This window comes from Leuciscus leuciscus (genome assembly GCF_965113295.1).
Source record: "Leuciscus leuciscus genome assembly, chromosome: 5".
Lineage (NCBI taxonomy): Eukaryota > Metazoa > Chordata > Actinopteri > Cypriniformes > Leuciscidae > Leuciscus > Leuciscus leuciscus.
The window spans coordinates 47,309,285-47,322,623 of record NC_138729.1 but is presented as its reverse complement, the minus strand read 5'-3'; the positions used below and the strand labels follow the sequence as shown (position 1 = coordinate 47,322,623).

At 36.5% G+C, this 13,339-nt stretch overlaps 1 protein-coding gene across 3 annotated transcripts in view; it reads right to left on the bottom strand.

Annotated features, from left to right (window-relative positions):
- gak (cyclin G associated kinase) overlaps positions 1-13,339 on the bottom strand; it is a 43,115-nt gene that overhangs the window by 4,331 nt on the left and 25,445 nt on the right. For 2 of the 3 annotated variants that reach the window (XM_082169478.1, XM_082169479.1), the window contains exons 15-25: positions 13,144-13,277; positions 10,743-10,937; positions 10,511-10,628; positions 9,559-9,638; positions 9,278-9,471; positions 7,473-7,637; positions 6,678-7,088; positions 5,754-5,888; positions 4,226-4,366; positions 2,218-2,304; positions 1,858-2,124 (exon numbers count right to left, since the gene is read on the bottom strand). In XM_082169478.1, coding sequence (XP_082025604.1) covers positions 1,858-2,124; positions 2,218-2,304; positions 4,226-4,366; positions 5,754-5,888; positions 6,678-7,088; positions 7,473-7,637; positions 9,278-9,471; positions 9,559-9,638; positions 10,511-10,628; positions 10,743-10,937; positions 13,144-13,277 — 1,927 coding nt within the window. The remainder of the gene's footprint in view (positions 1-1,857; positions 2,125-2,217; positions 2,305-4,225; positions 4,367-5,753; positions 5,889-6,677; positions 7,089-7,472; positions 7,638-9,277; positions 9,472-9,558; positions 9,639-10,510; positions 10,629-10,742; positions 10,938-13,143; positions 13,278-13,339) is intronic. The other variant, XM_082169480.1, reaches the window with a different exon arrangement.

Below are 13,339 nucleotides of genomic sequence, written 5' to 3'. Positions count from 1 at the left end.
TCAGGCGTAACCAGGGAAACCAAGTTATTGTTTGTAAAAACTTTAGATTTCGATTGTAAAACTAATTAAAATATAAACTAATGTTTTAAAAATGTGTTATTTGGCAAGTGACCATGGTATAAGCGGGTTAATGCACGACGAGGTGTCCATTGTCAGGTATTAATGGACTTACACTTAACCGTCGGACGGTTCACGCCTCGCCATCGTCCATTAATACCTGACAATGGACACCTCGAAGGGCATTAACCCTTACTTATTTTACATTAGATTACTTTCATTTCTGTGGTATTTTTTTCTCCTGAATATACTGTTAGACACACCTGAGAAACGTAAAGCCATGTTTATTTGATCAGCCTCTTTATATTTATTTTTATTTATTTGTGCTATTGTTTGCAATTTGTTTATTTGTTCTTCTTTTATTACTTACTGTTTACTTGTCTTTTTTATGCATATATAGCTCAACGATTCAAATTAAATCTTCCTGTGTACATTTACTTAAGACATCAACCACAGTGTTTTGTGAATACTCTCCAAAAATGTGTGTGTGTGTGTGTGTTTAGGCTCGTATCTGAAGTCCATTAGCTTCTCCACGTTCGGCTCTGACTCGAGAACGCCTCCTGGGGAACAGTGTCTCTTTTAAGGCTTAATGCAGTTTTATCAACACAGTTTGATATCAAACATGTCCCGTAGTTTAGCAACAGTACACTGTATTTTACCACACTCACTTATTTGGCTGATTTGGATGTTAAGTTTGGGCTTTTAGGGAGGAACGAAAGCGCATCGCTGTGAAGGAAAGGAAGGTGCGCTGGACAGAATGTGGCAGTGGTGTTATCATTACTTTACCTACTTTACTTTACCCAATAACGATAGCAAAAATCACAAGTGCGGTCCAAAGCAGTGAGAAGGCAAGTTTTATGCAAATAACAAGGTGATGTAGCTAAAGAGCCTTATATATTTCAAGTGAAATTGAAGAATAAACTATGGTTTGCCATCATTTTGAACAAAATCAGGCCCAATTTTTTGAAAAGTTCGCTCTAGTCTAGCTGGTAAACACCTTCAAATACCATTGCTCTGTGGCGATTATGTAATAGATAGGTGTGGCTCTGAGGCTCCGCCTTCTTTGACGTGGAAATCTTTTCCAGTTCATTTCTCCGGTTCAGTCCGTCAGACGCCCACAAGTAAAAACACTGGAGACCTGCTTTTTAGTAGAAACTGAAGTTGTTATACTAATTGAAAGCGACATTGTTTTATGATCTATTATGATCAGATGCTTTCTCGCCGCTGTCACAGAAACAACCTACATCGTATTTACATAAAGTATTCACAGGCAAATTTGCTTTATGTATTTCCCTGGCGTCGAAATCAGGCACATATAAATGTCAGGAAACACGATTCCTGGTGGCATGTCAATATCCATGGATCACTGGATCTTTGGTGAGTTGTAAGGAACACTATCAAGTCTAACCTTTAGTTTAGACTGATTATCATTTGTTTTACTCGCATTTTCGGGTCATGCAGCAGCTCTTTTACCACTCAGTCTGGCTGAGGCTGCGTGTTCCTGCGGTAAAGAGACGTCAGAGCATACCCTCTATACCACTGCTAAGGTATTTCAAACTTATTTTTATCCCTAAGCGAAGAACAAAAAAGAACTTCCTAATGAGTATATCGGGGCCTTAAGTCACGGAAATAATGGCAGGACTACAAACGAGGCGTTTCAGGCATTCACATCTTTTGCCATGGACTTTGTAACTTTGCAGAAACATGCACAAACAGATTGAATATTCTTTGCTCAAACAATTATTAGAAATGGCATAATTTCAAAATTGCAACTTTCATGCATTTGTTCAGAAGCCTTACCAAAGGACGGCCCACGGATCCCCCTCTCTTCTCGGCCACCGATCACACTGAAGCTGGGGACGTAGTTTGGTTTAGCCGGTTGGGGAACAGGTTTGGAGGGCTGGGTTTGCTGCCTGGACGCTGAGTTTAGAGGCATCCAGGGTTTATTCGGGCCAGATGAGGGCCGAGGGTTCTGCTGCCACTGCTGACTTGAGTTCTTTGGGCCACCAGCAGAGGGCGCCGCTTTAGCTTTATAACCTGGACCAGAGAAACCAGTGCTGGACGAGCCTAAACACAAATCAGTGTTAGTTACATGATATGATATATGACAAAGTAGTCTTATAAAGGGTCAACACTGACATTTAATACAGAAAAACATACCAGGTAGTGTTGAGGGCAGGTTGCCCAGGTCTGCGAAGGGGTCAAAGCTCTGAGATTTGGCCTTGGAGAAAGATGAGAGTCCTGAGGCTGCACAAAGAAAGATGGGTTCAAAAATAAACTTTTTAAACACTTTATGGGCTGCAATGACTGGATTATGAGTATTCTAACAAGTAACCAGAACATCGTATTAGCTGATTGACCGGTAAACATAGGAAGTGTTTGACTGTATGAACAGGGTTATTGTTACATTTAATGGTAACACTTTACAGTAAGGTTTCATTTGTTCAAATTCTTTAAATACATTAGTTAACATGAACTAACAATGAAATCTATTTCTATTATCTAGCATTTATTCTTCTTAAAGTTAATCTCAATTTTAACTCTTTCCTGCCAGTGTTTTGGAAAAAAGTTGCCAGCCACCGACAGCATTTTTGATAATTTTCACAAAAATGTCATGGCCCCCAGAATATTTTGTTGTATATCTGAACATGCAATATGTCAGAAGAAAGAACAAAGCCTCTGCTTTAAAAAAAAAAAAAAGCATTCTTCTAGCTTCATGCATTCTTTTTTTATCAACACTTGAATGTGGGTGAGTTTGATAAAAAAAAAAAAGCTATATTTTGAGCAAAAAGCTGAGAAAAACAAGTTTTTGTCAAAGACTACATCCAGATCGGATTCAGAACGATGATTAAATCATGCAGTAAGTGAATGTAGAATTAATGAGCTCAATGGAGACTTTGTAATGGCTTTTCCCTGTGCATTACTTTTTTTGTGGATTTTAACTCTTTCCCTGCCAGGGTTTTTTAAAAACTTGCCAGCCACCGCCAGCATTTTACATCATATTCACAAAATTGTCATGGCCCCCAGAACATTATGTTGAATGAATATCTGAACATGCAATATATATATAAAAAGAAAGAACAAAGCCTCTGCTTTTTATTCTAGCTTCATGCATTCTTTTTTTTATTTTTTTATCAACACTTGAATGTGGGCAAGTTTCATAAAAATAAAATATGAAATGAGCAAAAAGCAGGAAAATAAACACACGTGTGGATCAGATTCAGATCGATGATCAAAACACAGATGGAGTAGATCGAGTCCATCAACACCCCCAAAGCTTCACAGTCCTATAGCTTATCCTGGGTCAACATTTCATTGGTAACATTAGGTAGTTTTGATTTACATGCTTTTTAATGTTGATGATCATATTTTACATATGCATCTGCTTACATATGATATCGCTTGTTTCCGCTTCTTCACAAGTCTTTTGAGCAGGAGATTCCGTATTATTTCAGAAGATGCGTAATAGCGCCCCCTACCGTATAACAGTGACAACACGGAAAGCCGGAAAATTTCCGTCAATGGCGGGAAAAAGTTGTTTCAAATGACGGAAATTGGCAATGGTGGGGAAAGAGTTAAAGATCAAAAGTTATTACTGTTACCAATACCAACATGAACAAGTACATTTTTTATTAACTAACATAGACAGTTTAATAAATGCAGTAAAATATATTTGTTAGTTAAAGTCTCCATGAAATCAAACTAGAAAATTTATATTTTTCATGGAATATTGCAGTGTTTATTATAAATGCTTTATCTGTCAACATGTTTATTTAAAAAAAAAAAAAATATGCCCTCGTAATCTTTTATCAAAATAACGGACAACTCCTCTCTTCTCTGATGATGCGTTTACTGGCGTGAGGGCGGGACAACCTGTCACTCACATGAGATCCACCAATAGCAAACCACAACCATCCAATCAACCACCCAATGAGCAAAGTCAAGTCCCTACATCATTCGAGAAGCTGTTTTACTCGGATATACATCAATAGGGAAGAAGAAAACAATAGGAAACTTCCTTTTCATGCTGATATTATTGTTAGTTAATGTATTAACTAAAGTTAACAAATTAGTCTGCTGTAAAGCGTTACCAACTTAACCAAGTAACTGTTCTGACTGATTTAAGGTCTGGTTGTCTGAATGAAAGAATGATTGAATGTTTGACTACCACTCATAGTAGGTTTGCTGGCAGCGGTGGTCATGTTAATAGTCGTGCTGGTTCCACCTGTGGTCCAGTTGTCCCACCCACCTAACAGGTCAGGCTGACTCGCTGATGATGTCATCTTCGGAGTCTCGCTTGCTAACTTATCTGGCAAAATATTTTATAAATATTAATTTTATGAAATATTTTATGAAAGACACTTTCAGACACCCTGACATTTACTTTAAAAACACCAAAGAACTTAAACTAATGTTTATTTATACGTAAAATAGTAAAAAAAAAAAGAAAAAAAAAAGGGATAGTTCACCCAAAAATTTTAATTCTGAAAATTTTCATTTTTGTGTGAACTATCCCTTTTAAAGGGATACTCCAATTTTTTTGGAAATAGGCTCATTTTACAACTCCTCCAGAGTTAAACAGTTGAGTTTTACCGTTTTCGAATCCATTCAGCCGATCTCCGGGTCTGGCGGTACCACTTTTAGCATAGCTTAGCATAGATCATTGAATCGGACAGGACCGTTAGCATCTCTCTCAAAAAATGACCAAAGAGTTTCGATATTTTTCCTATTTAAAACTTGACTCTTCTGTAGTTACATCGTGTACTAAGACCGACGGAAAATGAAAAGTTGTGATTTTCTAGGCTGATATGGCTAGGAACTATACTCTCATTCCTGCGTAATAATCAAGAAACTTTGCGGCCGTACCATGAGTCCAGCAGGCGTAATGATATGACGCAGTTTCTTGATTATTACGCAGGAATGAGAGTATAGTTCCTAGCCATATCAGCCTAGAAAATCACAACTTTACATTTTCCGTCGGTCTTAGTACACGATGTAACTACAGAAGAGTCAAGTTTTAAACAGGAAAAATATCGAAACTCTTTGGTCATTTTTTTGAGAGAGATGCTAATGGTCCTGTCCGATTCAATGATCTATGCTAAGCTATGCTAAAAGTGGTACCGCCAGACCCGGAGATCGGCTGAATTGATTCGAAAACGGTAAGACTCAAGTGTTTAACTCTGGGGGAGTTGTAAAATGAGCCTATTTCCAAAAAAAGTGGAGTATCCCTTTAACTCAAAACAAACATTGCTCTTAATAACCACAACTTTTTTTGTCCTTTTTTAAAATAATAAAACAATGATTTGGTAACACTTCACAATAAGGCCTCATTTGTTAACATTATTTAATGCATTAACAAACATGAACTAACCGTGAGCAATACAAATGTTACAGTATTTATTCATCTTTGTTAATGTTAATTAATAAAAATCCAGCTGTTCATTGTTTGTTCATGTTAGTTCACAGTGCATGAACTAATGTTAACAAATACAACATTTGATTTTAATAATGTATTAGTAAATGTTGAAATTAACCTTAACTAAGATTAATAAATGCTGTAGAAGTATTGTTCATTCTTAGTTCATGTTAACTAAAATGATTAACTAATGTTAACTAATGAAACCTTCTTGTAAAGTGATACCAATGATTTATTAGTACACTACTTTGATTCATATGTAAATCGGAGCAGAACTCACTGAGGTTAAAGAGGCTGGAGTTGGATGCAGGAGGCGGAGCTTTGAACCCACTACTTCCACCGTCTGACCCCAAGAGGTCACCAAACAGATCTGACCCTGAAGACGCTGACCCCACACCAAAGGGGTCAAAGAAGTCTACAGAAAGAAAAATGAAAAATTATACAAATATTAAATTTATTATTAAAATATCAAAGAACATGTCTGGGTGATATTTACCCAAACATCAAAATAATTTATTTTATTTTATTTTACATAAAAGAAAAGAGCTAATTTTGGTCAAATTATTTTAATTTATTTTTATATTAAAATAGTGTTCAGTGGATCTGCTATTTTCATTATATTCATTGATGATTCTCATTTTTGTAATACAATAATGAAAATAATACTATGGCAATATTTCATCATTATCTATAATATTTCTAATATTTCATCATTTTTATCATTAATATTCATCATTATCTACAATTAAATTAAATGTAATTAAATTAAATTAAATTAAATGTAATGCTGATGTTGTTGCTCATTCCCACCCTGTATGTATAATAAGAAAACAAATAAATTACAAATAAAAAAATTAAATCAGCATAATACATAAAAGACAATGTACAAATTTATTAAATTTTATAAAAATGTATAAATACAATATATACACTTTTTATCATTACAGTAATGAGAATTTCAGAGGAAAAATAATCAATTAGCTGTCAGGAAAATTTTCATAATGCCAAAAATAATATTGTTCCTAAAACAGGCTTCATTTTCTTTAACCAAAATATACATTTCTTTAGATTTTTGACTTTTTATCTTTAATCTTTATTATCTATATTTATTATTATAGGTGAATCATGCCTTCCAGGAGTCAAACTTGCAACCTTTTGATACTGAACACTATATTTAAACACTCTTGCAGGAAATCTCTTCTACCTTTATTAGCCGTTGGTGCCGGTTGGCTGGACGTGTTGGGGAAGAACAGATCTTCTCCCGTACCTTCTCCGATCAGGTCATCTGTGGTAGCTGGAGGCGCAGCGTTGGATGGAGGGGCGAACAGATCGTTTAGTAAATCACTGTTACTAGCAGAACTTTTCAAACCCGTCACCACAGAAATGTTCTCGGCCGAAAGACAGGGGTCAGAGTTCAGGCCGAGCAGGTCCTCTGTGTCGGGCTGGGGGTCAGGCGGTGTGGTTGTGAAATCCGCCTCGAAGAGCGGTTCACTGGTGTCACGTGACAGAGTCCCATCAATGGGGGCGGAGTAAGACACTGACTCCTCCTCCGAGCCGCCACTCAAGTCCTCCTGGTCATCCAATTGGCTGTCACGATCGAACTGCTGACTGCCATCTGTAAATACACCAGAATACAGTACATAAATCAATTTCACAATAGCGCTACGCTATATTATGATTTTTAAATGGTTTTAAAATATCGTGCAGCCTTGGATAACAGTCAAATAATGCGGTTCATGGATTCTTGTCCATGGAACACCAGTGAACCGCTCTTCCGTTAAGTTTGCTGGTTAAACGGTAAAATTGCAATTGAGTAATTTGCAATCAAGGATTTTTTAAGATAGAGTATTTTAAATCTGAATCATGACATCCCTAATTTTAATATTTAAAAAGTTACATACTTCCCCTTTAATGTGCAGAGGCAGCAAACAATCAGGGGGGAAATGTGTATGGAGATTGTGTTCTTATTAACTGAACGTGTTATAAATGTGCTGTATACCTTCCCAGTCAAGCATCTGGAAGAAGCTGTTGGCGTTGGTGTCAATGCTTTGAGGAGAAGGGGAATCTGGTTCGGTCTGTGGCCCTTCAGGCGAATGCTCCGGCTGAGAAGGTTCAGAGGCGTAGCAGGCTGTTGAACCAGGCTGACGTGGAAGCTCTGGTTTACCTGATCAACCGGAAAGATTAAGAAAAAAATTAATACAAATCAAGGTTAAAACTAATATGAAAAGTATAACATCATAATGCAGACGAAAAAGAGAAAAAGAGAGCTTTAAGTCCCACTGAAGTTCCTTGAAGCGTTATTCAGTGTTGATGTAATTTCCACTGAAACAGGAAGACCCTGTAGAACTGTTACTACAGCAAAACAGTGATCATCATCATGCTGAGGATGTGCAGTTTGAAAAGTGAGTCATTTGTGTTGCTGCACGGTCTCTTTTTTAAAATACAACATTCTTGGTAGAAACCAAAAGGGTCCGATATGTTTTGTGGTCTGTGCCGACTCACGCACATGATCCGTTCTGTGCTATCGTGTCTCTGGACCAGAGCTCAGTGTGTGCGCTGCAGCGGTTCACGTGACACTGATGCGAAGCCAGACTTCATTCGCCCCAATGGAAAGCATATTTACACTTTCTGAATCGTTCCCTATCCCCTATAGAGTGCACTATGTGCCATTCACCATGTAGAAAATAGTAAATGTGTGAACAAGTGAACAATTTTAACCGCAGCGTCTATTTATAATGTGGACGCTTTAGATTCTAGAGAGCATTTGATTGGACAGAAAATCTAGTGTAGATGTATCCAATATACTGATATATGCGTTCTCTCTCAACTGTGCACATTTATTTAAGACTGTGTTTACGTGAATACTCTCACAAAAGGCATTTTGACATCTTTGTGTGTGCACGTATCTGAAGTCCATTAGCTTATCCGCGTTCGGCTCTGACTCGAGCGCGCACACAGAACGCCTCCTGGTGAACAGTGTCTCTTTTGAGGCTTAATACTCTTTTAACAGCACTGTTTAATATCAAACACGTCCCGCAGTTTAGCAACAGTACACTGTATTTTACCACACTCACTTATTTGGGTGATTTGGATGTTAAGTTCGGGCTTTTAGGGAGGAACGAAAGCGCGGCGCTGTGAAGGAAAGGAAGGTGCGCTGGACAGAATGCAGCAGCGGAACAATCGTTTTATCTCGATAACCTTGTTTTCATAATCATTGGAAGCCAAAATCAAAAATCAATTACGATTAATCGCACAGCCCTAGTTTATTGTGTAACCAAAATAGCAATAATATCCAGATTTTTTTTTTTATAAATAATTATATTTAATTATAAATAATCCCGAACTAGATCAGGACTCTTATTTTGAAATGTCTACGTTTTACTACTTCCAGCTGCTCATTCAAATAGATAAAAAAAAAAAAAAAGATGCACTCTTACAAGTTACAACCATCTGCAACAAATTACAATATAAACACCATAAAGTAAACATTGCCATAATTCATCAACAGTAGATCAGCAATGTCTCACAATCATTTTAATTAAATCATTGCCTTTTGAAGTTATATAACTTACATTAGGCCGTATCGTGATTCCAGTTTTTCCATGCCCAAATTTAGGACGTCCTAAAATATTTAAGACATTTGCTATACCATGTAAGATATTTAAGACTGTTTATGACCTTAAATTTGAACAAAATTAATTTAAGACATCTCAAGACTTAAGGACCATAAATAGCTCTTATAAAAACATATGAGAACCCTGAAGAATCAGGGAAAAAAACTAACAAAATAAAGAGAAAACTCACCAAATTTTGTCAGGATCTCTTGCTGTTCATCTCGGCTGGAGAAAAGGATCTTGGGATTAAGTCCTTTTGTGGCAAAGTTTTCCCAGGGCGTAGTCTTGTTGCTAGGGCGATCCTGAGGCTCCACCTCCACATTTACTTGTACCTGGAAGAGGTCAGGGTATTTCTCTTGGATGTCACACGCATCGAGATCATATCTGCAAATACACACAGCATCATCATTTTGACATACAACCGAAAGCGAAACTGATATGAGATCATTGTAAGAGTAATCTGAAACTTACTTCGCAAATTTGACAGTGGAGGCGTTTCTGGGCACAAAGCCTGTATGGAACTGAATCTGAAACACCTTCATGGAAGCCATCTGCAAAAAAACATTATGGTGCCTTAAAATGGGTGGAATTATGACAAATGTGGTACCATTTGTTAAAGATGCAGAATGGTTATTTTTTATTTATTTACTTTTATTTTAATTTGATTTATTTATTATAATTATAACTTTTAATTCATTTCTTCCAAGGCACTTTGCTCTGGGTTAGTCGGGGAGAGATTGAAAATGTAAAGAGTACGGTGTCTGTATTACAAATAGTTAAATTCTTTCTTGTAAATAAAAAACATTTAAAAAAAATGTGCAATGGTGTGTTTGTCTTTGATTTGCTCAAATCATCAGTGAGGGTCCAACTAGTGTTCTTACGTTGCCGTTTATATCATAATCATGCCGTTGATCAGTAACTCCATTTAAAGGAACCGTATGTAAGATTGTGGCCAAAACTGGTACTGCAATCACTTTCAAAATACTGTAGAGCGGTGTATCCCCTCCCCCTCCCCCCTGACTCGAGGTTGCCAGATAGGCTGGCATTTTTTATCCGACACGTTTGTAGCTGCAGCTGTGTTAACTAGAGCAGAGCTGGCAACCCGGATGCCGAAACACTACTGACTTCGTGATTGGTAGATAGGTGGAGGGTGGAGCATCAGGCCAAAACACAACATGACAACATCAACATCAGTTGAGGGCTGCAACTTCACTTTTAAATGACAATATCCTGGCCGTACTACTGTTGTCAGTGATATAAGTATTTGAAATGAACATGATTTCTTAATGTCTAGTGACATATCAGGGCCATTTTATGATTAATTGAAATACATTTCTTACATACGGTTCCTTTAATTTGCATGTGTTCATATTGCAGATCTTGTACTGGGAGAATATACACAAATATTGGTCACTTGTCTTACTTTGGCTTGCAGGCGTCCGCCCAGCGTGGAGCGCGCGTGATAAATCACTATCACGACGTCACCCTGCACGGTTATATTCAGAGGAATCTCCGCTCGCACGTCCTCCATCTTAAAATCCCTGCAGAAACGGCATTAGTTAGTTAGAGATGAAGACGCTGGGAACATGATAATCATCATGTCTATCAGCACTGGATCATGTGACGAGTTTCATCACAGTGTGGAAGTGACTTACTTCATTCTGTCATACTCCTGTGAGGTGGTTGCGATGCGCTCGTCACCGACATAAACCTCACAGAACGGCCGGCAGCCGTTTCGCTGCTTATTAAAGAGTGGCACGGGTGTCATGGCGACAGAGCGGATGGTTATAGGCTTGCTGTGAGGGATTATGGGCTCCTCTGCCATCATATCACACATGTATTCAATATACCTACAACAACAACAACAACAGTCACAGGTTAATGCAATCCGTTAACACACAGTTATGACATACAGTAGTACACTACCGGTGTGTTTAAGTCTCTTATGCTCACCAAGGATGTATTTATTTGATAATTGTTTTTATTGCACTGTAATATGATGATTTGGTGCTCAATTGATATCGATTATTATTAGTTCTCAATTATTAATAATGGAAATAATTTATTTTTTTGTTGCTTAATATTTGTGAAAACCTTGATCATATCGGCATATTAGAATGATTTCTGAAGGATCATGTAACATGATACAGTTTTGAGTATAAAGATTTGAGACTGCAGTAATGATGCTGAAAATTCAGCTTTGCATCACAGGAATTAATTATATATTTAAAATATATGGTTACACTTTACTTTAAGGTGTCTTTGTTACACAGTAATTATACATTTAAGTACTGAGTAATGTTAAGTAACTACATTAGGTCAGGATTAGGGTTTAGTTTAGGGTTGGTTGCATGTAATTATGCATCATTTACTGTTATTACTATAGTAACTGCATGTAACATATGTAACAATGTCACTGTAAAAAATAAGAGTGTTACCAAATATATTAACATAGAAAAAAAACTTATTTTAAATGGTAATATTTCACACTATTATTGTTTTTACTGCATCTCTAATCCAATAACTGCAGCCATGGTGAGCATATGGGACTTCTTTCAAAGACATTTAAAAAAACAACTTACTTATTCATAATTTTTGACCGGTTGTGTAAATCTACAGCTGAACAACTACACATTCGGTTCTTGAGCCAAAACACTATTTAAGTGAACCAGGGGTTCAAACAAAGACGTTTTAAAAAAGCAATAGTGAACATTTTAAAATGTACAGTAACGGTGATGATTGCTTAGCAAACACCAATAACAACCTGCAAAATCATCATGGTTCATCATCTGACATGTAAGATGTGGGATGAGAAGTCTGACCTCGCTCTAATGAACAGCGAAAACTGAGATCATTACGATCTTTGTTGTGAACCCCACATCCTCACAAGCAGATCTCACACATAAGGAGATATCATGCCTGAAATATGTACAAAAATGTGTGTTGCTGTAAGTTGCTTAAAAGTGTCCGTTTCAACTTTTAATCCTTTTAATCCACAAGTTGAATTGATTTTCTATACATAAATACAAAAGCTCAACTTATATTTAACCTCAGAGCCAGTGTTGTTATTGTCAATATTATTTTAGTATTAATTATATACTTTAGTAGTTTTTGTTAATATTTAGAATTTTATTTGAATTAGATTTAATTATTTTGATTTAAAATTTGTTGTGTTTTTAACCATTTTATTTGTTTATTTTTTAATAAATGTGTCTATAAAGTTTTAGTTATTTTAGTACTTCAACTTCAACTTGGCAAATAGATGAAATGTAAGTTTAATATTTTTGTTTTTATATTTATTTCAAGTAATGAAAATGTTTTCATTATTGTATTAGTTTTATTTAATGATAATAACCCTGGTTATTGTTAACTAAAACTATAAAAAAAAAAATTTGTTAACTGAAATGTTAGACACCATTAGATATCACATGAAATCCGATAAAATATATAAAAAAAACAAAAAAAACAAAAACTGTTGCCTTGGCAACTAACTTAACAAGTTTAAGTACTAAAATTACTAAAACTCTAAAAAATTAATAAAAATAATTAAAGCTAAGTAGAAAATAGATTAAATGACAAAAGCACATACAATTATTAAAAACTGAACAAAAACTGAAAATATAAAAATGAAAGTAAATAAAAAAATAGTATAAAATAATCCTAAATAACACTGCCTGGGACACTCTTTTAATGGCAGCTCAATGCTCTGGTTCTGGTGAGCAACAGAACTGTTCAAGGTTGTGTCACTTCCTTTACATCTAGCACATTCACACTTGGTTAGAGTCAAAAGAGTCTCATGAGCTTGCGAAGTTCGGCAGAAGCTCTTGGCGAGCCGAAGAACAGTTGTGGAAGGAAGTGACCTCAGCACCAAAGAACGGTCACACTTGTGGCTCACTGCTCATGTTCATGCGTCTGAGCTGCTGAACTAATCCATTTCTGTTCTAGAACAATCTGTCCTGACATTTTGGTGTGTCTTACTTCAAAGGAACTTGTGTCTTACTTGAAGTGTGTCTTACTTCAAAGGAGCAAAGAGAGAAAAAGAGAAGAGGTTGTTACCGCTTGTGTGAGGGCGAGATGCCCGGTGGACATCGCTTCATGCTGAACATGTACACTGCAGCCTCGGCCGTAGAGAACAGGCGACAGAAACAGAGGAACGCACAAACCACCACAGCCGACGCTGCCCGTCCATCCTGCATACAAAAACACACGAACACAATATGAAGATGACACTAGTGCAACTCGTGCTTTGATT